Below are 27,939 nucleotides of genomic sequence, written 5' to 3'. Positions count from 1 at the left end.
GACCTACACTGACATATCATCACCCAATTGGTATTGTACATTCTGTGGGTTTGGACAAATGTATAATGACATGTATCCACCATTATAGTATCATACAGAATAGTTTCACTGCCCTAAAATTCCTCTGTGCTCTGCCTATTCCTCCCACTCTCCCTATAACCCTTAGCAACCACTGATCTTTTTACTGTCTACATAGTTTTGCCTTTTCCAGAGTGTCATACAGTTGGAATCTTATAGTATGTAACCTTTTCAGGCTGGCTTCTTTCATTAAGATTCCTCCACGTCTTTTCATAGCTTGACAGCTCATTTCTTTTGAGCACTGAATAATATTCCATTATCTGGATGTACCATTGTTTATTTATACATTCACCTACTGAAGAACATCTTGGTTGCCTCCAAATTTGGGCAATTATGAATAAAGCTGCTATAAACATCCATTTGCATGTTTATGTGTGGACGTAAGTTTTCAATTCCTTTGGGTAAATACCAAGAAGCACGACTGCTGGATCGTATGTTAAGTATGTTTAGCTTTGGCACAAACTGCCAAATTGTTTTCCAAAGTAGGTACACCATGTTGCATTCCTCTCCTCACCTTTTAACTCCTACTGCCAACAAGCTAGATCCAACTACTGTTATTTCCTCAACTATTGAAATGGACCTCTAACTGGCCAGCTAGACTAGTTTCCCTGTCACAGTATATACCCTGTACACCACTGCCAGGTTACCTTTCTGGGATGAGCCCCTAAACACATTACTCCTACTCAAAATCCTTCACCACTTCTTCCTTCCTCCATTTTAATCACATGCAGGGTGCCTCCCAATATAGCTCAACCTGCTTTCCTAGTCTTACTTGCAACCACGTTCCAAATTAACTAGATTATTTACAGTTTGATCTCTGAATAGATCCATCTTGATGCCTATAGCTATAGTTATTTTCCTGCTTGGAGTCTAAGCATCTTGAAAACCCGTCTTAAATCTAAACTCTTTCCTCCTGGGTCAGACTTTGTACCTGCTGAGGTTAACTCTGATTATGTGTCTAATGGCAACAAAGAAAGGGTAGATTGGGGTAGAGAATAGAGAATAGTCATCCTGTTGCAAAGTTATTACAGCATCTTTAAGCATCCTCATATATGGGAGGTAGGCTGCTTCCACCGTAAGAGAGGCTTAGAGTGACTCAAAAATTCAAGATTCTCAGGTTTATTGAAAGACTTGATGAGGCTGGGGATTCCACTTATGTTATAATTCTGAAGCCTGCAAAAGTTAAATTTGTTCTGAATTTCAACAAAGTTAGCCCCGAAGAATAAGAGATCCTTTTAGGGTCACCACAGATGCTCTGCCTCTCTGACCATGCATTGAGCTGAGAGTCTGAAGACTGGAGCCTGTCATTTTCTTTCTTAAGCACTTCAGTGTGCTCAGAGTAGCCATCCCTCCCCGTGACCTTTCAGTCATCTTTGTTGCCACACAGGTAAGTGCAACAGCCACTTGTTCCTCCAAGGCACTTGCTTTAGTACGTACTTCCCCACAATCAAACATAGGTGATAATATGGTTAGTTGTGATACCACCATTTTCCATGGATCACTGCATCCCAATTCACAATTGTCAAGGGGCTCAGCACCGCATTCAAGTTCAGGGAGATGACCAAACCAACTCCCAAATCTCATTTTTGAGTGTCCACTTCCTTGGACCATTCCTGGCACCAACTTTTGTATCAGTCAGTATCCAGTCAGGAAATAGAAACATCACCACTTATTTTAACATAAAGAATATAATATTAAAAATTGTTGGTGAGGGCTTCCCTGGTGGTGCAGTGGTTGAGAGTCCGCCTGCCGATGCAGGGGACGCGGGTTCGTGTCCCAGTCCGGGAAGATCCCACATGCCGCGGAGCAGCTGGGCCCGTGAGCCATGGCCGCTGGGCCTGCGCGTCCGGAGCCTGTGCTCCACAAACGGGAGAGGCCACAACAGTGAGAGGCCCGCGTACCGCAAAAAAAAAAAAAAAAATTGTTGGTGAGATATCAGAAACCGTAAAGGACAAAGAGAACACAGAATATCATAGAGGTAGCAACTGCCGAAGGAGCTACCACCTCCAGGCCTGAAGAGACAAAGGGGAGAGGCTGGGATTATTGGAATTGAGAAGCTTAGAGGGAACTTGCAGAGCTGAGATGGTACCTCTGAGGAGGCCGCCAGCTGGCTGGTGTAGGTCTCTTTGAAGCAGCATAAATAAACTGGTTCTAGGAGTGTTAGAACAACTGTAACCCGGACCTAGCTATGGCACCAGCATTGCTGCCAGGGGGAAGACATAATGCTGCAGCAGTGCTGACAGGAACAGGAAGCAAACAGAAAGGAGCAAGCCCCTTCTTTTCCAGGTTCTAGACGCCCCCCCCCCAAACAAGGAGCCAGCTGGCAAAGGAGAATGATGTTTGCAGAGTCCCAGGCCCAGCTTCATAAAGCAGAGCATGAAAGAACAGGTTTGAGGAAAAGACAACCTACTGAATGGGAAAAAATGTTTGCAAATGATATGACTAGTAGGGGATTAATATCCAACATATATAAACAGTTCATACAACTCAACATCAAAAAAACAAACAACCTGATTAAAAAATGGGCAGAAGAACTGAACAGACATTTTTCCAAAGGGGAAATGCAGATGGCCAACAGACACATGAAAAGATTCTCAACATTGCTAATCATCAGGGAAATGCAAATGAAAACCACAATGAGATATCACCTCACATCTGTCAGAATGGCTATCATCAAAAAGAACACAAATAGCAAATGTTGACGGGGATACAGAGAAAAGGGAACCCTCATACACTGTTGGTGGGAATGTACATTGTTGCAACCACTGTGAAAAACAGTATGGAGGCTTCTCAAAAAACTAAAAATAGAACTACCATATGACCTAGCAATTCCACTCCTGGATATATACCCCAAAAAAACAAAAACACTAATTCAAAAAGATACATGCACCCCAATATTCATAGCCAAATTATTTACAATTGCCCAGACATGGAAGCAACTTAAATGTCCATCAACAGATGAATGGATAAAGAAGCTGTGATACATATATAATGGAATACTACTCAGTCATAAAAAAGGACAAAATTTTACCATTTGCAGCAACATGGATAGAGGACATTATGCTAAGTGAAACAAGTCATACAGGGAACGATAATTACTGTACGATATCGCTTATATGTGGAATCTAAAAAGTATAACTACTAGTGAATATAACATAAAAGAAGCAGACTCACAGATACAGGGAACAAACTAGTGGTTACCAGTGAGGGGGAGGGGCAATATAGTGGTGGGGGAGTGAGAGGTACAGACTTGCATGTAAGATAGGCTCAAGGATGTATTGTACAACATGGGGAATATAGCCAATATTTTTTAGTAACTGTAAATGGAAAGTAACATTTAAAAGTTGTACAAAAATTTTAAAAAATAAAATTTTTTTAAAAGAACCTGTTTGAGGTCAAGAGAAAATAGTAATCAATCAGCCAGCATTCTTTAAACCCATCTCAAATACCACTTCCTCCATAAAGGCTCTCTTAATTTGCCCCTATATAAACGTGTGTTCTCTCTCATTTGAATCCATATAGTAACTTGGTTTCCTTTTGGTGTCACTTATATTTTTCCCTGCACTAGAGTTATGCCTGCACTTGTCTTAATCTCTCCCCTCTCCACCGTCCTTCTCCTCCATACACAAACACACACATGTTAGAGATCTGTGAATGCTGGAACAATAACCATTTCTCTCCACATCCCCTGTGACTTCTCAATAACTAGTTGTGGTTATTCACTGCTGAATCCCCAGTGCCTACAACTGGACCTGGCACATAGTAGGTATACATATTTTAATGAAAGACTAAGTAAGTTAGTAAATGAATTTAACTGAACTGAATATCAGTCTAGGCAAATCAGGCTTGGATAACACTAGGGGCTTTTGAATATAGGAACACCTTGGTTAAACGGTATGTCACTTGAGGAAGTAAAAGAAAATGTCTTCTTTGTGGAGTGATTGGCCTAATTTCAAACTTAGGAAACTTCTCAGCTTCTAATTCACTGCATTCCCCCACTTCTCCCCCTGACCATATCAGAAGGGAGATGTCCGCCAAAATCTCATGGACTTAAGTGGATCCAAATCCTGAAGCCAATTTCATACAACAAAATAAATAGAGAGAATGTATTTTGCAACCAGTACAAAAAACAAACAAACAAACGCATCTGGCATAGACTTGTCTGAAAAGTTAAGCATAGAATATTACATTCAAAACCAAAGAAGAATGGCTCCAAGCATTCCTGTGGAAAGAGATGAAGTCTGTTCCAAATCCCATGATACCAAAGAGTACTTCTGGCAGATGAATTTAATCACTGTTCTGTGTTACTAATAAGAAAACACTTAGAAAGGGGTCATCAAGTTAAATCAACATTTACTTATAGATCTCCTACTGAATACCCAACCCTCTACTGGGTGTTGAGGAAAATAAAATTTAAAGTACACATGATGGTCCATGATAGGAAATATGAAATCTGTCTAACAGAGATAAGAATTAACACTCATGAGACAATGAGCACACAACCCCAGAAGTCTACAACATTACGTAGTGTGGGACATCATATTTGATTTACAGGAACTCAGCAGCAAAGTGTTCAGGTGCTAGGAAGCCTTCTTGAGGAGAGTGAAGTTTGTTCAGGGTTTCGAGATGCACAGGACTTGGTACAGACCAAATGGAAGTGGAAGAGTTCCCCCACTCCCGATTTCAGAGGCCTGTGCCAGGAAGGAGCATGATCACAGGCAAAGAGATGAGAAGGAGTGGGGTGTGTGTGATGGACATTAAGGGTGCCAGACATCCTGGCAGACAGGGTATGTGCAGGAAAATGGTGGGATGAGTAAAGCAAGGCAGAGCGTGCGTGCCAGCAGGAAGTAACCGTCAACTCCTAAGGAGGAACACGACATAATGGGTGGTTTAGGATGATTAATTTCCTGAAGTCATTTGAGGTCCCAACTTCAGAAGAATGGCCCCTGAGAAAGAGCAAAAGAAATCACTTTGCTGTAGAGATTGGCACAACATTGTAAATCAACTATACTTCAATTAAAAAAGAAATTGAAAGAAAGAAAGAAAAAGGGAAAGAAAGAAAGAAGAGAGAGGGAGGGAGGGAGGGAGGAAAGAAAGACTGCTAACAGCAGAAGAGTTCCACAAAAAGAATGGAGTTGGGCCTAAGTTCATTCAACTGGGCAGGGTGGTGCCAAGATGAGGTCGTCACTGAAGAAAGGAACAGGGATCCTGCCATTCTGACCCTTCAGCCTTCCTGACTGAACACCTTTCCTCCGAGCGACCCAGGGCCTCCTCTTGGCTAACCTGAGGGGTCAACTTCAAGGTGATGCACCATAATATCCTGTTATTGAAGAGAACTTCCAGGAAAGAGAAGCTTAAACTTTTTCCCTGTCTTCCTCTTCTATCCCTGGGGTAAGCCAAGCAGAGCTAGGCATCAGCCCAGACAAGGGAGTAAGGGAATATCTCTGTGATCAGAGCAGACCCAGAAATGTGATGGAATGAATCCCAAGGATCTAGAATCACAGTAAAGCAAGGCCTCTGGCTACATTTATGGGTCCCTCAAGACTCCCATAGGTTCAGCAAAATACAATAATGAGAATTTGAAGATGTAAAGTAAGCTAGACCGTCTCCCCAAACCCTCACATGTTCTGCAATAATCGGCCTGTCTGTCAAGCATCAGCACTTCTAACATCCTATACAAGATTGACAGTAAATTTTCTCATTCCCCCCACCCTCCAAACATTCTAGTCTCCTGCCCAGAGAAGACAGATAACAGGCAGCCTGTTCAAACCACTTCTGCTCTGTTCGGTATTCAAACTACGAACCACCTGTGGAATTTAAAAAGTGGAGTACTGAAGTCTCTAAAGGTTTAAAACCAGTTCTTACTTATACAGATGTTTCGGCTTATACTTCAGAGGCCCCAAAACAATGGAGGTCTCTCCCCAATAGTTCCTTTGACCCAGAAGAGTGGACCCTATTCTGGAAGACACTTCCTCAGCAGCCACTCCTCACACTGGGGTCCCATCGTGCCTCTAGGCAGCCCTATTGGACAGGATCTAATATGACCCCATGTTAGCTCATCTTGGGTGGCTCACATCTGGCCCTCAGGAAACCCTTACACATGCTTTGTCTCAACAGCTCTGGGAGTGCAGGCCAAACCCAGCACAGCAGCAACTGTCCTTCATAGATAGCCAGTCAGAATCTCATCCTCTAGATTTCCCAGGTAGGAAGAAGGTAGACAAAGTCCCCTCAAGCCTCCAATGTCTCTCCAAGTGGTCGGATGGAGCCCCTCCTATGCTTGTGGCAAGAAGCAAGTCTTCTGATCCAGTCTCTTCATGGGATGGGAAAGGGACACACAGCACACCAACAGCTCTTTCCAAAGAGATTCATTTCAAGATTCTATCTTAAGCTTCACTTTCTTTGTTTGTTTTGTTTTTATTTTTATTAAAGTATACTTAATTTACAATGCTGTGTCAGTTGCAAGTGTACAGCAAAGTGACCCAGCCATATACACACATACATATATTCCCTTTCAGGTTCCCCCTTGCTGCATAGGAGGTCCCTGCTTTCTGCCTATTTTGTATATAGTAGTGTGTATATGTTAACCCCAAACTCCTAATTTATCTCTCCCCCTACCCCGTTATCCTCTTTGGTAACTATAATTTTGTTTTGTATGTCTGTAAGTCTATTTCTGTTTTGTAAATAAGTTCATTTGTATCACTTTTTCAGATTCCACATATAAGTGATACCATATGATATTTGTCTTTCTTTGTTTGACTTCCTTCATTTAGTATGATATACTCTAGGTCCATCCATGTGACTGCAAGTGGCATTATTTCATTCTTATTTAAGGCTCAGTAGTATCCCATTGTGTGTGTGTGTGTGTGTGTGTGTGTGTGTGTGTGTATGTATATATATATATATATATATACCACATCTTCTTTATCCATTCATGTGTTGATGGACATTTAGGCTGCTTCCATGTCCTGGTTATTGTAAATAGTGCTGCTATGAACACTTGGGTGCATGTATCTCTTCAAATTAGAGTTTTTCTCCAGATATATGCCCAGGAGGGGGACTGCAGGATCATATGTTAACTCTATTTTTACTTTTTTAAAGAAACCTCCATACTGTTCTCCATAGAGCCTACACCAATTTACATGCCCACCAACAGTGTAGGAGGGTTCGCTTTTCTCCACACCCTCTCCATCAAGCTCTGCTTTCTTGATGCTCTTATACTTTCAGTTGCATCAGCTGAAACTTCCAATTTAACTTGGCTCTCAGCAGCCAAATTAAATCAACTTTTGGACATCAGGGGCACATAGGTTAAGGAAGATCCTCTTAAGCAGTTTAAATATATTTGTGTTGTCTTTAGCTTATATTTTCTATCTTTGAAAAGGTTTAGTAGGATTTATTCACAGATAAATTAAGAGATTCACAGAATGTCAGAAGGACTTTAGTAATAGTTCAATTTGCTCATTTTACAGAGAGGAGATCTGAAGTCTTGCAAGAATTATCACAAAATATACAACCAAAGGGGTTAATCACTAAGCATTTACTATATTGATATTAGAGAAGAATATGAATATGTTTAGGTGTTCTAGGAACGCAGGACTGGCTCCCATTTCATACCACATAACCCACTGTGCTAGACACTGCTTAGTGACAGTTGGCATATTGACCCTCCCCCAATGGGCTCCCTCCTGCATCCCAAGGACTGGAAGGCTCAAAACTACATTTCTAAGACTTCCTTGGAGTTAGAGCTTGGATACAATTTAGGTTTTTCCATCAAGATAGACATCTGTGGGCTTCCCTGGTGGCGCAGTGGTTGAGAGTCCACCTGCTGATGCAGGGGACACGGGTTCGTGCCCCGGTCCGGGAAGATCCCACGTGCCGCGGAGCGGCTGGGCCCGTAAGCCATGGCCGCTGAGCCTGCACTTCCAGAGCCTGTGCTCCGCAATGGGAGAGGCCACAACAGTGAGAGGCCCGCGTACCACAAAAAAAAAAAAAAAAAAGATAGACATCTGTGTTTGGAAGGCAAATGGAAGCAGAGGCTAAATTTATGTGATGTATTTATGGGCAAACATGTTCCAACAGATGTGTTTATATCAGCCAAACTCCATACCTCACCCTGTGGAGGCATCTGTGGTGGCAGCAGGAGTTTCTTGCCCTTTGGGTGGTTGCTCTAGTGGTCTGACCTTATAAGGCCCATGGCAGCCTCCTGGTTTCTGTTCCTCCGGCCATTCCATCTATTGCAAGCACCTAATTCCCTGTGCTATATCCCTTTCATTGTGAAATAGAATGTTTTCTGCTTCCTGTACTAAATCATAAGTGATATGCATATAAGCCATAAACATAAAACCTTAAAGATGGAAGGACCTTCTCTGAGGCATCAACTCTATAATCAGTCAGCAAATCCCCAAACATCTACTTCCTAAATATTTCGTATGTCCAGTCTCTATGCTCCTTTCCCCTGACATTGGTCTAATTTAGGTCCTCCATATCTCTGCCTAGACTATTGAAATAACCTCCTGACTACTTGATTGTAGTCACTGTTTATTCTAGTTTCCATGTGAATCAGATCTTTTCTGATCTTATCACTTCCTTGTTCAAAATTCTTGAATGGATCACCATAACCTAGAGGATGGTAGGTATCCAAACGCTTGAGTGTGGCACTTCAATACCCTTCATAATCTGGGCCCTGCCTGTTTAATTCATCTGCTATTCCCAACACCTTATGGTTCAGCAACACTGAGCTAATTGCAGCTCACTCTATCATGTTCTCTTACTTTTTTGTTTATTTGCATATATTTTTCTCTGTGGCTGTTGTATGTTCCTTGCCCATAGTCTACCCAGCAAGCATCTATTCTTCCTTCAAGACTCAGCTCTCTTCTTACTTCCTCTTGAAGTCTCTCTCATTCTTCTCCCGGGTGGACCTAGATGTTCTGGCCTGAGTGCCAGCACTCCAGTGAATTACACTTACATTGTGATTTTGATCATCTCTCTCCATTAGACTGCATGTTTCTAGATGGAAATACTGTGCTTTTTCATCTTTGAACCCCCAACAGACTGCTATAAGGCATAATTTATGGTAGGTACTCAGAGAAGTGGAAGGAAGGGAGGGAGGGAAAAACAGGAAGAAGAAGGTCTACAGAAGCAGGAAAGGTGGGTACAGAAATGAGAGCCAGAGACAAGATTAAGTGACTTTGCAATTCTGCCCTTTGAGTTCACTACTTTTACAAACGTATCATCTCCAAGAGTTAGCTCACCTCCTCAAATCAGTCCCTCCTAAATTTCCAGAAAATTACGCTGTTTTTTTTCACTGTTGGCACAACAAAACCTTTCATTATAGTCCAGGTGCATAGCCTTTGTTTATATAGTCTATACTTCCAAAGCAAAAAGAAACAGAAGAACCATTGTTCCTCTGATCTCCCAGGGGCTTCACTTTACAGCTTTACTGACCATATCAGTTATTGTTTTAATTTTTGGAACCAGGACCAGTGATCTCATTGTTTCCCTTACCCCGTTCCTTTCTTCCTCTGTTCCCCACTGCCCCTCCCTATTCTCCTATCCCTACCACACTTAGCCCTTCTCTTCCAGGTTGTACCAGGGCTCTATCTACATCATGAAAAATACAAGGAAAAAAACATTTTACTTTAAGAAAAATAACTTCTCCCCCTTTCCCAATGTTTACATCAAAAGACGTTGTTAAAAGCCATTCTCTTCTACGTTCTGAGAACTGCAAGTTCTCTGGGGAAAGAAGGTGGTTGTTTAAGAGTAAGTCCCCTTAAAGCCAAACATTCAAAATAAGTAGGGGTGATTTGGTACAGTGGATTTTATGTAAGGCTTGAGTTCTTGTCCCAACTCTTTTACTTGTTTGCTCTGAGACCCTGAAGAAGTAATTTCTAAACTTCTTGGAGTGACAATTGTTTCATTTGCAATTAAGAGGATTAGATTGATGATTTCCAAGGTCCTTCCTGCTCTGGGGTTCACTGGCTCTGCTATTTTTGGCACTTTGAATAATCAGAAGAAACCAGATTTAGTGTCTTACTAGAGCAAAAGTGGTAAACATAATGAGCATAAACTCTTAACATGCATCTATGTCTTCTTGTGTTAAGGTGAGGATCCTGACATATACGCCTAGCCTGGTTATTTCTACTCAAAAATTTTAAACATCCAGGGAAACTCCTCTGAAAAAGCTCCTCTAGATCCTCCTGCAGATGACCATGGTGAAGAGAGTGGCCATCGTCGCAGCTGGTGTCGGTGGCTTGGCCTCCATATGGTGTTGTCTGGAAGAGAAGCTGGAGCCCACCTGCTTTCAAAGGAGCAATGATGTTGGAGGCCTGTGGCAATTCTTGGTGAGTAGGACAATAGAAGGTAGATGGGACCTACTGTACAGCATAGGGAACTCTGCTCAATATTCTGTATTGACCTAACTGGAAAAAGAATTTGAAAAAGAAGAAGTACTTGTATATGTATAACTGAATCACTTTGCTGTACACCTGAAACTAACACAACATTGCTAATCAACTGTATTCCAGTATAAAATAAAAATTTTTTTTAAAGAGAAGAAAAAAATAGAAGGTAGATGGGTTACACTGCAAATCAATCTTGATCAGTTCCAATTCAGACTTGGGAGGTAGGTCACAAATGACCTACCTCATTTTAAGATCTGGAAAATAAAATCTTATCTCTCCCATCCTACTAAAGTCCTATCACTTAAAACTGTTTCACACCAGCAAGGCTTATCCTGGAGAGGACTTCTCCAACTCATTAAACATTGTCACCTATGTGGCACAGCCCAAATCTCTAGGCAGTAAAGGGGGTGAAGGGGTCAGTAATTAACAGAAAAACCATACCATTGCCTCCCCATGTAACTGAAAGATTCTATTCCTATTGCTCTTAAATCCTGAGAACCTGGGCGTGCTGGTTGGGGGGCGGGGGGATGTAAAAAAGAAAAACCTAGACTGCGGTCAGAAGTCTCAACTCAGAATTTTTAAGAAAATAGATTTCAGGAAAGTCACTTTTTCCTTTCTGGACTTCAAATGCTCATTAGTCAAATGCAGAAGATGGAAATTAAGTTACCTCTAATCTGCCTCCCAATTCCAATAGGATATGATTTTGTAATTAACTCATGTCTATTGGGTACACATTATGTTATTATAAATGATGATTGTACGTGTGGTGTGTGTGGTTAGTAAATACTCTGTCAGGCCAAATCCAGAGAGAAAAATGATTATCTCTGCCATTCAGGCTCATTGCTGGAGAAATAATATAATCAGGAAATATTCATTATAAACACAATTTTTACATTTCAAAAGCCAGGTTTGGGGAAACTTCCAGCTTTTCTGTCCTGAAGTTCCCAGCAGTTAGGATCGGATGTAGATGATACCTATTTGGCTTGAAGACATTATATCCGCATGATTTATATTGTAACCATAGTCTGTCCTCATATCTGTCACTGCCCAACCTGCAACAACAGGTTGCTCTGGGGGTCATAAAACTCTGAAAATATTACATGAGATATAGATCATTAATTTGTATTTTCCATTAGAATAATCAAGAGTTATTTTTTATTAATTCAATTTTTTAATTCACAATTGCTCAGGGAGATACGACCTAAATCAAGAAATCGTTGTTCATTATCTTATTAGCAACAATTAAATGCTGCCTGAGCATCTATTTTGACAGAGTTTTGTACTAAGTCCTGGGATGACAAATATGTGACATAATCACTATACATAAATGATTTCTACTTCATTTGGTGTAGCAAGTCTTAATATAGGTCCACAATCCTTGACAGAAAATAATCAAAAACTCATTTAGTAGCAAAACCTGTCCTGAAGTCATATGGTCAAGAAACATGATTGAATTGCACCAGATCTCACTAGGACTATTATGGAGAAAAAACCCAAAATATCTACAAATTCTAAAACATATCTGGTCCTAACAGTTCAAACAAAAGAAGTCAAACATTAAAAAGTAGATATTTTAAGATTTCACCTCTAACAAAGTACAAAATTGAAGTTGATCTATGCTCTTAGTAGCCATAATGGTTGTTATCCTTGAAAGGGAATGGCACAGAAATAGGGGCAGGAGAACTAGTAATGCTTTGTTCATTGATTTCGGTGCTGATTACATAGACATGTTTCATTTGTGAAAAATGTATCAACCTATAAACTTATGCACCATATTTAAGAATGCTGTATTTCAAAAAATGTTCAAGTAAGAATATATTCATCTAAAATACAGAAACCACAACGAAAAAAAACTAAAAAAATAAAAATTTAATTTTATGACCCCCCCACAAAAAAAAAAAGATTATAGAACTTTACAACAAGACAGCCCTTGGTGACTGTGAACTAAATAAACAAGTGCCTTGAGATTTAGATGAGGCTGGACTACTAGAATATTAGCAAGTCAAAAGAAACTTCCTACAGGGATAGCACTTAGCTGAGACTTGAAAGATGTTCTCAGACAAGAAAAGTAGAGAACCATTATGTGACACAACTCCAGAGAGTGGCATTCTCAACAGTGCAGAACACAACAGTGTGCCAGTATCAGGTGGGAAAAAGGGGTTGCTGGTCCCCCTTCTAGATAGGGGTGACCAGCAATCCACAGAAGAAGGTAATGAACATGGTGTATCCAGGAATCTGTGAGTCAACCAGTGCAGCCAGATCAGGACATTTATTTGAAGAAGCATTAGATGATAGATCAATAAGATGCAAAGTCAGACTCTGGGTTATCCACAAGAGGGGAATGTCTCTTTTCCATAAAGTCACTGTGCATAAGCAGAATTATACTCAAAAGCCCTGTGGGGATGTAAACATATACAAATATTCTAAACTTTAGCCCTCTCCATACACCCCATCCCTTCCTTATTTTCTAAGAAAAGTTGTTTGGTACGCTGCATGATCAGAGAGGAATTTTTGAAAAATGTGTTACATAAGCTTTCATCTTGCAAGTCCTGTTAGGCAGAAGGTAATCCAGAAGAGAGAAACCTGATAATTCTGAACTCTTCACAGTGTGCTTTTTCTGTAAAATGAAAACCAAATGGAGTTTAAATATTAGCACGCTGAATGTGAGCATGTCTTAGGTTTAATGTACTCCAATATAGGACCTCATGACCTCTAAAGATTTTATTGTTGCTGTAACAAGAGGTTGCTCAACAAGCCATGTACAATAGGTCAGTATCACTTTGATTGCAAAGGGGAAAATAATAGAACCAGAACTATCTGAACTTTTGTTTCACTCATTCATTCATTTATTCATTCAGAAAATAAATATTTGAGTTCATTATGCATAGGTACTATGTTAGGCATAGCTGCATATAAGAAGTACAGCAGGCAGACAGTATTCTAAAAGCAGAGAGAAAAGAAGTATTAGAATAATCATAATATAAATGATTAGGGCAGTAAAGACAATTAGAGCTTGGTGGAATGACTTCCAATTGGTGGGAGGGAAGACAAGCAAAGGCATGAGAAGGGAGACAGCTTTTAAGCTGGACATTGAGGGTATATCTAGACAAGCAAAAATAGGACTTGATAAGCAGAGATGGAATATCAAAGACCACCGAGGCAGACTGCTAAAATGCATGTACAATAGTCTTGAATTAGCCTCTGACCTTGCCCTCAAGTGCCTTATGTTCTAGTGGGGATGATGGGAGATGGACACAGTTATAACCCAAGACAGACAGTGATAATGTGCCCCAGAGCTGCTTGGCATCTAGGTCTAGGACAAGCTCTCTCATCCAGAGGCAGAGTCTGAGCTTAATTTCCTCCTTACTGGCTCAAACCACCCACATATTGAAATAATGAAAATGTGAGCTCTCTGGAGCAATTGTCTGTTGTTATATAATACTTCTGTTTTCCTTTGTTTGGAGAACATCCTTTTAGGGAAAATTCCAAGGAGCTGTAGGGCACGTACTCTTCTCTCCTCATGTTACAATTGGCTGGAGTCCAGGAACGAAAGAGCAGGGATTCATTAACGATGGAAATAACGTGAGGTCTTATCACCTTTGTTTCCCGGAGCAGAATCTTACATGTTTTTTAACCAGTCCGCAACCCACAGCTCAGCCCTCCTTTCAGTGGGCAGCTGAGAAAGCTCCTTCTCACAACCATCAACAAAAGTTACCAGCTACGCATGAACGGTACAGACTCAAACATGAGAACCTTCCAAGCATGAGCCTTCACCCTTTTTCTGACCTTAGCAGAAATTTCCAAGTGAGGTTTTAAAAAATTTTAAATCTCTTGAGCTTCGCCATTATGAGAAATACAGCAACCATGAGTAGAGGACGCTTTTGTCATGTAAGAGGAAACAGTGAGGCCTGAGGCAGCCCATCAGAGACACAATCCTTTCATTTGGGGTTGTTGGGCTGGAGGGAAATAGATGTCTTGAATCCAGGAGCAATATAACATTCCGTACTTTTCCTTCATTTCATGAAAGTTCCTTCAGAATATGGGGAAAGAGAGGCTGCCAGCTTTCAGATGTACTTTCAAGGCAGCACATTGTGTGAATTTTTATCCTGTTCTTGAAACAGAGAGGAAATGTTTATTTTGAAGTTAGCCTTCAACTGCTCCTCAAAAGAAACCACTTTTCAGTTACACAGAGGTTTTTGGGTTCTTTTTAGCATCTTTATTGGAGTATAATTGCTTTACAGTGGTGTGTTAGTTTCTGCCGTATCACAAAGTGAATCAGCTATACGTATACATATATCCCCATATCCCCTCTGTCCCACCCCTCTAGGTGGTCACAAAGCACCAAGCTGATCTCCCTGTGCTATGCAGCTGCTTCCCACTAGCTATCTATTGTACATTTGTCCATGCCACTCTTTCACTTCATCCCAGCTTACCCTTCCCCCTTCCCTGTGTCCTCAAGTCTATTCTCTACATCTGCGACTGTATTCCTGTCCTGCCCCTAGGTTCTTAAGAACCTTTTTTTTTTTTTTTTTAGATTCCATATATGTGCATTAGCATACCGTATTTGTTCTCCTCTTTCTGACTTACTTCGCTCTCTATGACAGACTCTAGGTCCATCCACGTCACTACAAATAACTCAATTTCGTTTCTTTTTATGGCTAATATTCCATTGTATATACATACCAAACCTTCTTTATCCATTCATCTGTCGATGGACATTTAGACTGTGTCCATGTCTTGGCTATTGTAAATAGCACTACAATGAACATTGGGGTGCATGTATCTTTTCAAATTAGCATTTTCATCTTTTCTGGATATATGCCCAGGAGTGGGATTGCTGGATCATATGGTAACTCTGTTTTTATTTTTTTAAGGAAACTCCATACTGTTTTCCAGAGTGGCTGTACCAATTTATACTCCCAGCAACAGTATAGAAGGATTCCCTTTTCTCCACACCCTCTCCAGCATTTATTATTTATAGAATTTTTTATTGAAGTATAGTTGATTTACAATGTTTCAGGTATATAGCAAAGTGATTCAGTTAAATATATACATATTCTTTTTCAGATTCTTTTACATTATAGGTTATTACCAAATACTGAATATAGTTCCCTGTGCTACACAGTAGGCCTTTATTGTTTATCTATTTTATATATAGTAATGTGTATCTGTTAGTCCCAAATTATTATTTGTAGACTTTTTGATGATGGTTATTCTGACTGATATGAGGGGGTACCTCATTGTAGTTTTGATTTGCATTTCTCTAATAATTAGCAATGCTGAACATCTTTTCATGTGCTTGTTCGCCATCTGTATGTCAGACAGATATTCCTAAGGATTGTTACTAGCAACAGGAAAGGACTTTCCCAAAAGAAGAAAGTTTAGTTGTCTTCATGCTGACGATTAACTGCTTACCCTGAAATTTGTTCAGTGCTATGGACTGTTGCAAATATTTTTTGGAAATGAGGTACTTTAGAGCAAGGGCCTTTTTCTCTTGTTTCTCCATAGCACCCTGAGGAAAGAGCCTGTGTTCAATGACGAACCACCATCCCACATGCTATGTGGCACTGTGTCCATCAAGCCCAGTGTGAAGTTCACAGAGACCTCAGCCATGTTTGAGGATGGGACAATGTTTGAGGCCATTGACGTTGTCACCTTTGCAACAGGTTATGGGTATGCCTACCCCTTCCTTGATGACTCCATCATCAAAAGCAGAAACAATGAGGTCACCTTGTTTAAAGGCATCTTCCCCTTGCTGATGGAGAAGCCAACCTTGGCTATGATTGACCTTGCCCGGTCCCTTGGGCTGCCATCCCCACAGCTGACCTGCAGACCCACTGCAGTTAAAGTGTTTGCAAGTAAGTGGGCCATTCTGTCTTTCATTCATTTAGTCAACAAATATTTACTGAGCACATACTATACACCAAGCACTGTGCTACGTGCTGGGGATATAAAGGGAATAAGATAGACATGATGCTTGACCTCACAGAGCTTAAAATAAGGTGGGGGGAATGCTGCAATAGGGAAAGTTCTACAGTGTTATGGTGAGGGGAGTTGGGTAGTGAGTTATTCCACAAAAATGGAACAGCATGAGGAAAGATATAAAGGTAAAGTACAGCATGGAGTGTGTGAGGAACCAGAAACATTTTGGTGTAAGGAAATATAAAGCAGAGGCAGGCAGCAGCAAGAAATAGGGGAAGGAACCAGAACATGGAGGGCCTTATAACCTGTGTTAAAGAGCTTCGACTTCTCATAGGGGAATTGGTAGGACTTTGCAAGGCTATAAAGGCAAGAGAAGGACAGCAGTGGATCACTGCAATGTCAAGGTACATTGGAAAGGTTGAAAGGACCCTGGTGGGTGTCAGGACATGCTGGAGGCATTACTGGTGTCAACTGTGTCAGAATAACAGTGTTGGGCCACTCCTACTCTGTTGATAATCTTCTCCCCCTTCCTCCCCCTGGACCCCATGGGCTTCAGGGACTACAAGTATGTTTGTGTGGGCAAATCAAGGATATGAGAGAAAGGCAATATCTCAAATATCAATTTAATTTACTTCAATCATATTGATCACCACTATTATCGAAAGTGTCCTTTTACTCAACGGTTTGAGAATCTTGGCCATTATAGGTGTACCTTACCTAACATACCGTCCATAAAAGCTTAGACTACAAGTAATGAAGAAAAAGTTAAAATCATAGAGTATATGTGTATGTTTTCTTAAAATGTTGTGGATAAGTAAGCTTCTATTTCAAATGTACCATGAAAGACTGTTATTTTTAAAAACCCATTATGCTTTGTTGTAGAGCAGAAACTAACACACCATTGTAAAGCAATTATACCCCAATAAAGATGTTAAAAAATAAATAAATAAATAAAAAATAAAAAACCCATTATGAAATCTTTTGTAAGGGTGCTCACTTATAAAATGATTCTATTGTCTTTTTCTCTTGAAAAGCGAAACAGTGCCAAGCATCTGAGGTTTTATGGAAAAATCAGACATAGTTCATAAACCCAAGAAATTTACATAAAACAATGGGCATCATTTATTCATCCAGCAAATATTTACTGAGCACCTGCTATGTGCCAGGCTCTGTCTTGGCACTTAAGATACAACATCAAACAAAATGACCAAAATTCTGGTCCCTTACTTTCTAGCAGGGGCACAGCAAGTATCTGACCACAGGGTACCAGCAGGCTGAGGTGAGATGCTAATAATGACTGGGAAGTATTCATGGGAATGCCATAACTTCTCCTGCCATTATTACAAAGGCAAATGAGCTACAGTTAGCAATTAAAAGAGGCCTCCACTAATATAGTGAAATTTATTAAAAAAATAAAAATTTTCTGCTGCCCCTTAAAACATCTTCCTTGGCTGCAGGCTGATGCTGGAAAACCCAGGTTTCCTTCCATTGTCCCATTTTAATTGCCATAGACCTTAGATTGAATTATTTTACCAGATTATTTCTTGAGAGAATTCTTAGTAAGAGGATGCAGAAAGAAATGATGAAACTGGTAAGGTATTACATGCATGAGGCATGTTGAGGATTGACCCTCCATAATGTCATCAGAAATGTAAGATAGGGTGACTTGAAGCTAAAAACTTTTCCACTGTCACTATTTCATTGTAGGCCAGCTTTGCCATTCCCAGAGCAGGTTCATTGGCTTCTCAGATCTTTGTTTCTGTGAATTGTTATTCTGCTAAACATACTAAAGATAGCTCCTCTTGATACAAAATCTTTTAGGGACATAGTTCATAAACACTGAATGAAATTAATCATGTATAATTACATATTTCTGATTTTTTTTGGCTTTCTCAATATTTCTGTCTTCATTTCTTTTTTAGACTCATGCACCCTGCCAACTACAAATGAAATGATGGATGATATTGATGAGAAAATGGGGAGGAAACTCAAATGGTAAGAGATGGTACTTGCTAATAAACAAATCCTAAAATTTGCCTATATGTGTAGGAAAACATTAATAGATTCTATAATCTTGTCACTAGTCAAAGTTCACATTTTTTAAACACTTGCTATAATCAAGCAGTATTCGATGGGCAAATAATTGTCATTGCACTTCTCCTGTGTAACTCTAGAGCACAGGTTCTCAGATGGGTGATTTTGTCCCCCAGGGGATATCTGGCAAAATCTGGAAACATTTTTGGTCATTGCAAGTGAAGAGGGCATGCTACTAGCATCTACTGGGTCGAAACCAGGGATGCTGCTAAATATCCTACAGTGCAGAGAACAGTCCACCTAAACAAAGAATTATCCATCTCAAAATGCCAATAGTGCTGAGGATGAGAAATGACTCTGACTCTTTCCCCAACAGCTCCTTTCCCACCAGCCATGGTTCTGTCAGCAAACTAGCTAGCTGGAAACTGAGCAGTGGCAGCGATGTAACAAGAAAACCAAATGAAGAATTAAATGGAGTTCACCTGCCCTTGTATTTTCTACTTATTACCCTTTATGTTAGAGGCCAATAGGAATAATGAGGAGGAAAAAGAGCAGCCTCAATGTCAATCTTATTGCTTAAATAAGGGTTTCTAAAAGCAAATGAGATCACACTCCCACTAAACGTATGAAACAATTTATATTAGTAAATTGCAACAATACTAAAACTATACATAAACCCAATTTTAAACACACTGATATAAAAATCTAACATTAGGGGAGATCCTAAGCAATGTCATATAAAGAATAATCATGTATCAAAGAGTAAACTAAGTTAATCAGTCACCTTGAGACCCTAGGGTCAGTTCACTCCAGGTTTCATGGCTAGAGACAAAAGCCCAAAATGACATCACACTTGAATAGAGGTTAGGAAGGAGAGGAAAAAAAACAGCTCACTTACAGTCAAAGAACAAATGATAAATTCTATGTTGTGGAAAAAGGGAGGAGTGGGGGTATTACTGGAGGTGCTGACTAAAATGTTACTTTTCTGAGAGTAAAAAGTAAGAAATTTGTGCTTCTGTTTACAACTGTGGCACTCATTCCAACGTGTTCTTTTCTCTCCCCAGGTTTGGCCAGAGCCAGACTTTGCAGACAGATTACATCACATACATGGATGAGTTGGGCTCCTTCATAAGGGCCAAGCCTAACATACCATGGCTCTTCCTGACTGATCCCCAGCTGGCCCTGGAGGTGCACTTTCATCCTTGTAGCCCATACCAGCTTCGACTGATGGGACCAGGAAAGTGGGATGGAGCCAGAAATGCCATCCTGACCCAATGAGACAGGACAGTAAAGCCAACCAGAACAAGAGCTGTCAGTGAATCTAAGAGACCCCAACCGTTTTACAATTTGCTTAAAACACTTTTATTCCCAGTGCTTCTTCTGGCTGTTTTACTTGCATTTTATTAATGGGAAAGTTCTTTGGGTTTCAGAGTTCAGCCCAGAAGTTCAATTGCAAATATGCATATACAGATATTAAATTTCATAGCTGCTCTTTCCCTTCCTGCAGACTTAAAATGAATCCTAGCCCATTTGACTAAAGTCTAAATAAAATGGATAATAGCATCTCTCTTTAGATAAGAATCTAAATTGGCAAGTTTGGAGATACTCAAGATAAGGGTAAAGATGGGGCGATAAATGGGAGTGAGCACAGATTTGCTGGCTGAACAAAGTTTAATCAACTTTTTAACGTGTGTTTTGTCATGGGGAGAATTTACATCACAACAATGTTGAGTCTTCTAACCCATGACACAGTACAGTTCTCCATTTGATTAGATCTCCTTTCTCTCAGCAGTGTTTTGTAGTTTTTAGTGTCTTACCCAGCTTATGTCAGATTTGTCCTAAGTATTACATATTTTTGAATATTATAAATAGTAGTTTAATTTTGTTTAATTTCTTATTGTTTCTTGCTAACAAGTGCACTTATTTGTTCTAGGAACTTTATGTAGATTCCATATTTTCTATATAGACAATCATGTTGTCTGAAAATACAGTTTACTTCTCCCATTAAATTTGAATGTATTATATTTCTTTTTCTTGCCTTATTGCACTGGCTAGAAACTCCAGTATTTTGGATAGAAATGGGGAGATCAGATATCCCTTCCTGATCTTAGGATTAAGGCGTTCAGTCTTTTACCATTAAGTATGATATTAGCTCTAGATTTTTCATAAATTCCCTTCATTAAGTTGAATAACATTCCTTCTATTCCTAGTTTGCTGACAATTTTCATCAGAATGGATGTTGTCTTTTTTCAGCCGCTTTTTTCTGCATCTATTGATATGATCTTATGTTTAATTTTTAGTTTATAAATATGGTGAATTCCACTGACTATTAAACCAATCTTGCTTTCCTGAAATAAAACCCACTTTATCATATTATCCATTTTTTATGCAGTAGAATTATATTTGTTAACATTTGGTAACATTTGTGAGGAATATTAATCTGTCTTTAATTTTTATAATATTTTTGTCTGGTTTTGGTAACAGTGTAAGGATGGCCTCATAGAATGGGTTGGGGAGTATTCTGTCCTCTTTAATTTTCTGGCAGAGTTGTATATAATTGGAATTACTGCTTTCTTAAATATTTGATAGAATTCACTAATGAAGCCATCTTTAACCTGAAGTTCTTTGCAGGAAAAATTTTAAACTACAAATTTGTGTTCTTTAATAGATGTAGTGTTACTCAGGTTATGTGTTTCTTCTTGAGAGAGCTTTGGCAGTATATGTATTTCAAGCAATTTGTTCACTTTATCTAAGGTAATTCAATAGCTACAAGACAGTCTTTTCAACAAATGGTACTGGAACAATTGGATATTTACACGATATGAAAAAACAGTGATGTGGAAACTTATACAGACACTTGAGGAGAACAAGAAAAGTGATATTTTGAGTGGAGGTGTCTATGTTTCAGGAACATGTTTCAGGGTGTGAGAGTCTCCTCCCCATCTAGACCCAGTACTGGAGGGTTGTTTTCCCCAACCAAGATTCTGATGGAAGTGTGGCTAACTGTAGTGTTGACTCTTCAGACTTAGAATATTTAAGCCAACTGGAAATTTAGTTGGGAAATTGGAGTCGTTGGTATCTTATTCAATCAAAAGGACAAGATTAATTTTCATCAACCTAAATTTGATGGAATGCTACTTACAACCTCTATGTACTTTGTCCTGTGTAGTAAATAGACATAAGCATGTATCTTCCCAACAGCTTTACCAGTTATGCAAAATAAGGTGAGAACAAAGGAACACTGAGAAGCAACAGAGGTCTAGAGAACAAGGTAACTCAAGGGCATTTTATTCTTCTGACTGGGTACTTAGCTGGATTGTCAGTGAAATTTGTGTTTGTGTGTATGTAAATGTGTATATGTAGGCACGTGGATATGTTTGTGACTGAATCCAGTGTAAGGACTATAGCAGGCAAGCTCATTAACAAACTGAATAAACAAAACCATTTTTATCAGTTCATTAGCAATGATAATCACTGATTTTTTACAACAGATAGGGAGAAAGGCTAACAGTTAAGAGACTGCTTGGTTTCGTGTCATCAGATACAAAACAAACTATTTTTTAATGTTCTCCTTACCCCTAAAATTCTAGCATAAAGTAATAAACTAAATTGAGATAATATATTTAGTGCTTCAATCACAGGAACTTTTTAATGTTGATTCTCTTTCATGTTTGAGAGTACTTCATTAATCTTATGGCATTGCCTCTAACTATTATCATCACCTTGCCCTATTTTACAATGAGGATGTATAAACTTTGAGGTAACATGGGGATTGAGGGCAGAACTAAGGAGTTAAGCCTCTTGCTCCCTATTTCAGAGTTCATTCCAAGAGCTATTTGACTAGTTCCTATCATTTTGTCTAAATAGTACATGAGGGCATTGAGAACAAAAAGGACATATTTATATCACCACCCATGTAATATTCTTCATATATGGTAGTACTCTTCAGGAATATGATTAAATGCATTGTGTACATTTTACATATATACATGTATATACATATATGTGTGTGTATTTGTTTATATAATACATGTGTACATGTTTGTATCTATAAATTCATATGTATACATATATACATGTGTGTATATGTGTATGTATAAATATGGCATAATGCATTTAATCAGATTTCTGAAGAATATATGAATATTATGAGAATATATTATACGTGTGTGTTTACATATATATTACATAGTAAAAATGTGATCAAGATTAAAAAGTCAATGTGAAGGAAGTAGTGTAGGAAACAGAAATATTTCCTGGGCATCTCTAGAAAAGCTTCCCAAAGGAGGTGTCATTTGATCTGGACTATGAATAATATGCAGGAGAAGATGGAAAAGAGTATTCTAATAAGAAGGAATGGAATCATTGAAGCCATGAATAAAACAAATTCAAGTTAAGTGATAGGAGTAAAGGGTATAAAAAGGCAAGTGATAGAAAATAAGGATGAACAGGAAGGTAGGGCCAAATTAGATACAGTCTTACATTTTGTGCTAAGGAGTTTAGAATTTATGACACTGAAGAGTAGCACATTATGCCACCACAAAATATGCCACTATGGCATAAGGATTATCTTGAGAAGAAGCCAATTGAGAATCAGACACAAGAAACCTAAACCTCCTCCTATTTGCCTAAAAGCAGGACATAAATTCACAAAGCCCTCATCCTCTCTCTACCAGGAAGAACAAATGTTAATACCTGGAGACAACTTTAGACCCTATCAGCCTGGAAAAGGCACCAGAAGAATCTACATAACAAACTTTACTAAATAGTGTTTACCTTCACCCGTGGAAGCATAAATCTGCTTTATTTTGTCCTGTCCTTTCTCCACAAATTCATTATTCTTTGTTGAAAATGCTATATAAACTGGAATTCCACCCCACCTTGGGGAGTTACTCATTTTTCTCTGGGCATTTCCCATGTACACATGAGGTATACATGTTAACAAACTTCTGTTTTTTTCTCTTGTTAATCTGTGTTTTATTACAAGGGTCTTAGCCAGGAACTCAGAAGGATAGAGGGAAAATTAATTTTCCTCCCCTATAATGTCTACTGCAGAGAGCCAATAGAGGAAAAGGCAGATGATACGATCTGAATTTTTTGAGATATTAGGAGGTCAAAATTAACCTCAATTTATTTATTTTTTCATGTGTACATTATATCTCTACTTCTGTATACCCTACAGCGTGCCCACCACCAAAAATTTAGTTTCCTTGCATCACCATACAGTTGATCCCTTTTACCCATTTTGTCCTCCCCCCGCATTCCTCCCCCTCTGACAACCACTGCTCTGTTCTCTGTATCTACATGGTTGGGGCTTTTTTGTTTGGTTTGTTCATTTATTTTGCTATATTTCACATATGAGTGAAATCCTATGGTATTTGCCTTTCTCTGTCTGACTTATTTCACTTAGCGTAACAGCTTCAAGGTCAATCTGTATTGTCACAAATAGCAAGATTTCATCTTTTTATGGCTGAGTAGTATTACATTATATATATATACCACATCTTCTTTATCCATCCATCCATTGATGGCCACTTAAGTTGTTTCCATATCTTGGCTATTGCAAATAATGCTGCAATGAATATAGGGGTGGATATATCTTTTCAATTAGTGCTTTTTTATAGTCTTTGGATAAATACCCAAAAGTGGGATACTTGGATCATATGATAGTCCTGTTCTTAATATTTTGTGGAATCTACATACTGTCTTTCAGAGTGGCTGCACCAATTTCCATTCCCACCAACAGTGTATGATTGTTCCCTTTTCTCTAACCCTTGTTATTTCTTGTCTTTTTGATAATAGCCAATCTAACAAGCATGAATATCTCATTGTGCTTTTGACTTGCATTTCCCTAATAATTAGTAATCTTGAACATCTTTTCACATGCCTGTTGACCATCTGTATGTCTTATTTGGAAAAATGCCTCTTCAGCTCCTCTGCCCATTTTTTCTTTTTTTAGGTCTACCATTTAATTATTTATTTATTTATTTATTTAATTTTAAACATCTTTATTGGAGTATAATTGGTTTACAATGGTGTGTCAGTTTCTGCTTTATAACAAAGTGAATCAGCTATACATATACATATATCCCCATATCTCTTCCCTCTTGCATCTCCCTCCCTCCCACCCTTCCTATCCCACCCCTCTAGGTGGTCACAAAGCACGGAGCTGATCTCCCTGTGCTGTGCAGCTGCTTCCCACTAGCTATCGGTTTTACATTTGTTAGTGTATATATGTCCATGCCACTCTCTCGCTTTGTCCCAGCTTACCCTTCCCCCTCCCCATGTCCTCAAGTCCATTCTCTAGTAGGTCTGCGTCTTTATTCCCATCCTCCCCCTAGGTTCCTAATGACCTTTTTTTTTTTAGATTCCATATATATGTGTTAGCATACGGTATTTGTTTTTCTCTTTCTGACTTAATTCACTCTGTATGACAGACTCTGAAACTTAAATGCTTTTGCACAGCAAAGGAAACCATAAATAAGACGAAAAGACAACCCTCAGAATGGGAGAAAATATTTGCAAATGAAGCAACTGACAAAGGATTAACCTCCAAAATTTACCAGCAGCTCATGCAGCTCAATATCAAAAAAACAAACAACCCAATCCAAAAGTGGGCAGAAGACCTAAACAGACATTTCTCCAAAGAAGATATACAGATTGCCAACAAACACATGAAAGAATGCTCAACATCATTAATCATTAGAGAAATGCAAATCAAAACTACAATGAGATATGATCTCACACCGGTCAGAATGGCCATCAGCAAAAAATCTACAAACAATAAGTGCTGGAGAGAGTGTAGAGAAAAGGGAACCCTCTTGCACTGTTGGTGGGAATGTAAATTGATACAGCCACTATGGAGAATAATATGGAGCTTCCTTAAAAAACTAAAAATAGAACTACCATACACCCAGCAATCCCATGACTGGGCATATACCCTGAGAAAACCATAATTCAAAAAGAGTCATGTACCACAGTGTTCATTGCAGCTCTATTTACAATAGCCAGAACATAGAAGCGACCTAAGTGTCCATTGACAGATGAATGGATACAGAAGATGTGGCACATATATACAATGGAATATTACTCTGCCCATTTTTTAATTGCATTCTTTGTTGTTGAATTGTATTGGTTCTTTATATATTATATATATGACAAAGATATAACTCCTTATCAGATATGTTATTTACAAATATATTCTCCCATTCAGTATGTTGTCTTTTCACTTTATTAATGGTTTCCTTTGCTGTGCAGAAGCTTTTTAGCTTGATATAATCCCATTTGTTTGTTTTTGCTTTTGTTTCCCTTGCCTGAAGAGACATATCTAGAAAGATATTGCTAAGACCAATGTCAAAGAGTACTGCTTATGTTTTCTTCTAAGAGTTTTATAGTTTCAATGACCTGAATTTTTTAGGAAAAGAACATTGGCAGTAGTATGGAGGATGTCCTCACCAAAGAAAATATTGGTAGGAAGGCTCATAGTTAGGAGTCTGTTCAGTTGTCCAAACCAAAGATGGTAATCCCCTAACCTAAACTGATGCAGTGGTGGTGATATTGGAGATGAGAGGCTAAATTCAAAGTGGAACTGTTGGAATTAGTGTCTACCTATATGTGTTGAGTAAATGGAAAGCTACAGTCAGAGATGACATTACAACTTCCATTGGGAACCTAAGGGATATTAACTCTTCCACTTGAACTAAATTAATCCCAAAGGACCAGATCTGGATTAGAAAACAGTGATGATAAGCTAGGGTGAGCTAAATTTGAAATGCTTGTGAAAATGTCCCAAAGGCAATTGGAAGTATGGATCTACAAGGCAAAAGTAAGAGGCTTAAGATTAGCATGGATATGTATACATATAGCTGATTCACTTTGCTGTACAGTAGAAACTAATGCAACATTGTAAAGCAACTATACTCCAATCAAAAAAAAAAAAAAAAAAGATTAGCATGGGTAAAAATAGTTGTTGAAGCCAAAGACATGAGTGAAATCAGCCAGGGAAAAGATGTAGAATCAAAAGAAAATAAGAAGACAGCCCTAGTTGGCAAAGTAAAAGAAGGAAACTAAAAAGAAATAATTAGAAAGACAGGAGTGGAAACCAGGAACAAGTAACATGCTGAAATACAAAGAAAGGAGTTTTGAGATGTTTGTAAACCCAACAAATTGCTCATTAATGTGACAATTCCAAAATCAATCTGAAATAATTCATACAAAAGAACAGTCTAGAAAATTTTGATGAAGACAAATCTGGGAGGGAAATTGCTCTGGCAGGTGTTTAAATATAGTATAAAGATACAATATTATAAGTATATATTTTTTCAAATGAATACACAGATTAATGGATCAGAAAAAATGGACCAGGAAAACATGAATTCTCAGGAGAAAATTTTTGTTGGCTACAACAAGTCTACCTCAAAGTGCCAAGTCCAGATGGTTTTCAGGGTTAGTTTCCTGAATCCCTCAGGGAATAAGATTTATTTTCCAAGGTTTATTAAAGCTCAGGTTGTCACCTCTCCTCCCATGTCTAATTGGCTCTGTAGCTACAAAATGGCAGACCAAGGGACTGAGATCTTAATCACAAGACTCAGATCCAAGACATGGAATTCATGAATATTTCCAACTCCTTGGTGTCCATTCCACAAATTGAGGCAGAACTGCGTCCTGTTTCAGCAGGATGTAGCCAGGTCAGCACCCCATTCCCTCAAAGACTGAGTGAAGGTTGAAACAGGAGTGGGGACTGAAACCAACTCCCCCTAAAACTGAGTTTATGATTAACCTCCCTATTCAAAACTTTATCCCCTTTCTTGTCCTGTTACCCAAAAACTGGATTTGCCTCGGGGTGAGTGTCAAGCCAAAAGACACAACCATGCCAAAGGTCAGGAGAAGGAATGACTTGTTATTACTTACAGCAAGTAAGGAAAACACCAGGGATCTTTCCCAAAGCAGTGTCTCCTCAAACAGCAATACTGGGGAAGTTTTAAGCTAAGGGTACATGCATATTCATGAAGGGGTTTGAGTAGGGGAGAATTCAGCATAGAATTGGCGAAAAGGCAGACAGAGTCCAAGCTTTAGTTGATTGAAGTCAGGAGGGTCAACATCATGATTCCATACTCCACCTGAGTGGGAGCCTTAGTTCCTACAGTACTGAAAGACTGATCAGATTGTCATGAATATCCTTTGAGGAGGAACTAGGACTCTGTTTTATTGCTGAACTATTGTTTCTTGCCTGCTTTTCCTTTGTTCTGCATTCCCTTACTTCCCTTAAGATCATTAAATACTGAGATCTGTTCAAGGGTAAGCACTGTAGCCAGGCTTAGATCACAAAATGTCTTAGGCCAAAATGGCTTCTCTATGTCAAGAAAGCCATTCCTGGTTTTCTTTCTCTGGGGACCCCCTAACCTATCTGCTTACAGTCCCACACCTGTTAACCCTCAAGATTGAGGAGTATCAAAGAAAAGGGGGGATTGAAAGAGCAGGACCCTGTGGGGCCCTCATGGTTACAAAA

At 39.0% G+C, this 27,939-nt stretch overlaps 1 protein-coding gene across 1 annotated transcript in view; it reads left to right on the top strand.

Annotated features, from left to right (window-relative positions):
* The first annotated feature begins 9,947 nt into the window (after window positions 1-9,947).
* FMO2 (flavin containing dimethylaniline monoxygenase 2) overlaps window positions 9,948-27,939 on the top strand; it is a 59,102-nt gene continuing 41,110 nt past the window's right edge. The window contains 1 exon segment of the mRNA XM_022560064.3: window positions 9,948-10,415. Coding sequence (XP_022415772.3) covers window positions 10,278-10,415 — 138 coding nt within the window. The 5' untranslated portion in view covers window positions 9,948-10,277.

Source organism: Delphinapterus leucas, chromosome 1, assembly GCF_059928025.1.
Source record: "Delphinapterus leucas isolate spDelLeu-1000000601 "Yukka" chromosome 1, BTC_Dleu_Yukka2, whole genome shotgun sequence".
Classification (NCBI taxonomy): Eukaryota; Metazoa; Chordata; class Mammalia; order Artiodactyla; family Monodontidae; genus Delphinapterus; species Delphinapterus leucas.
This window is presented reverse-complemented; position numbering and strand designations above follow the sequence as displayed.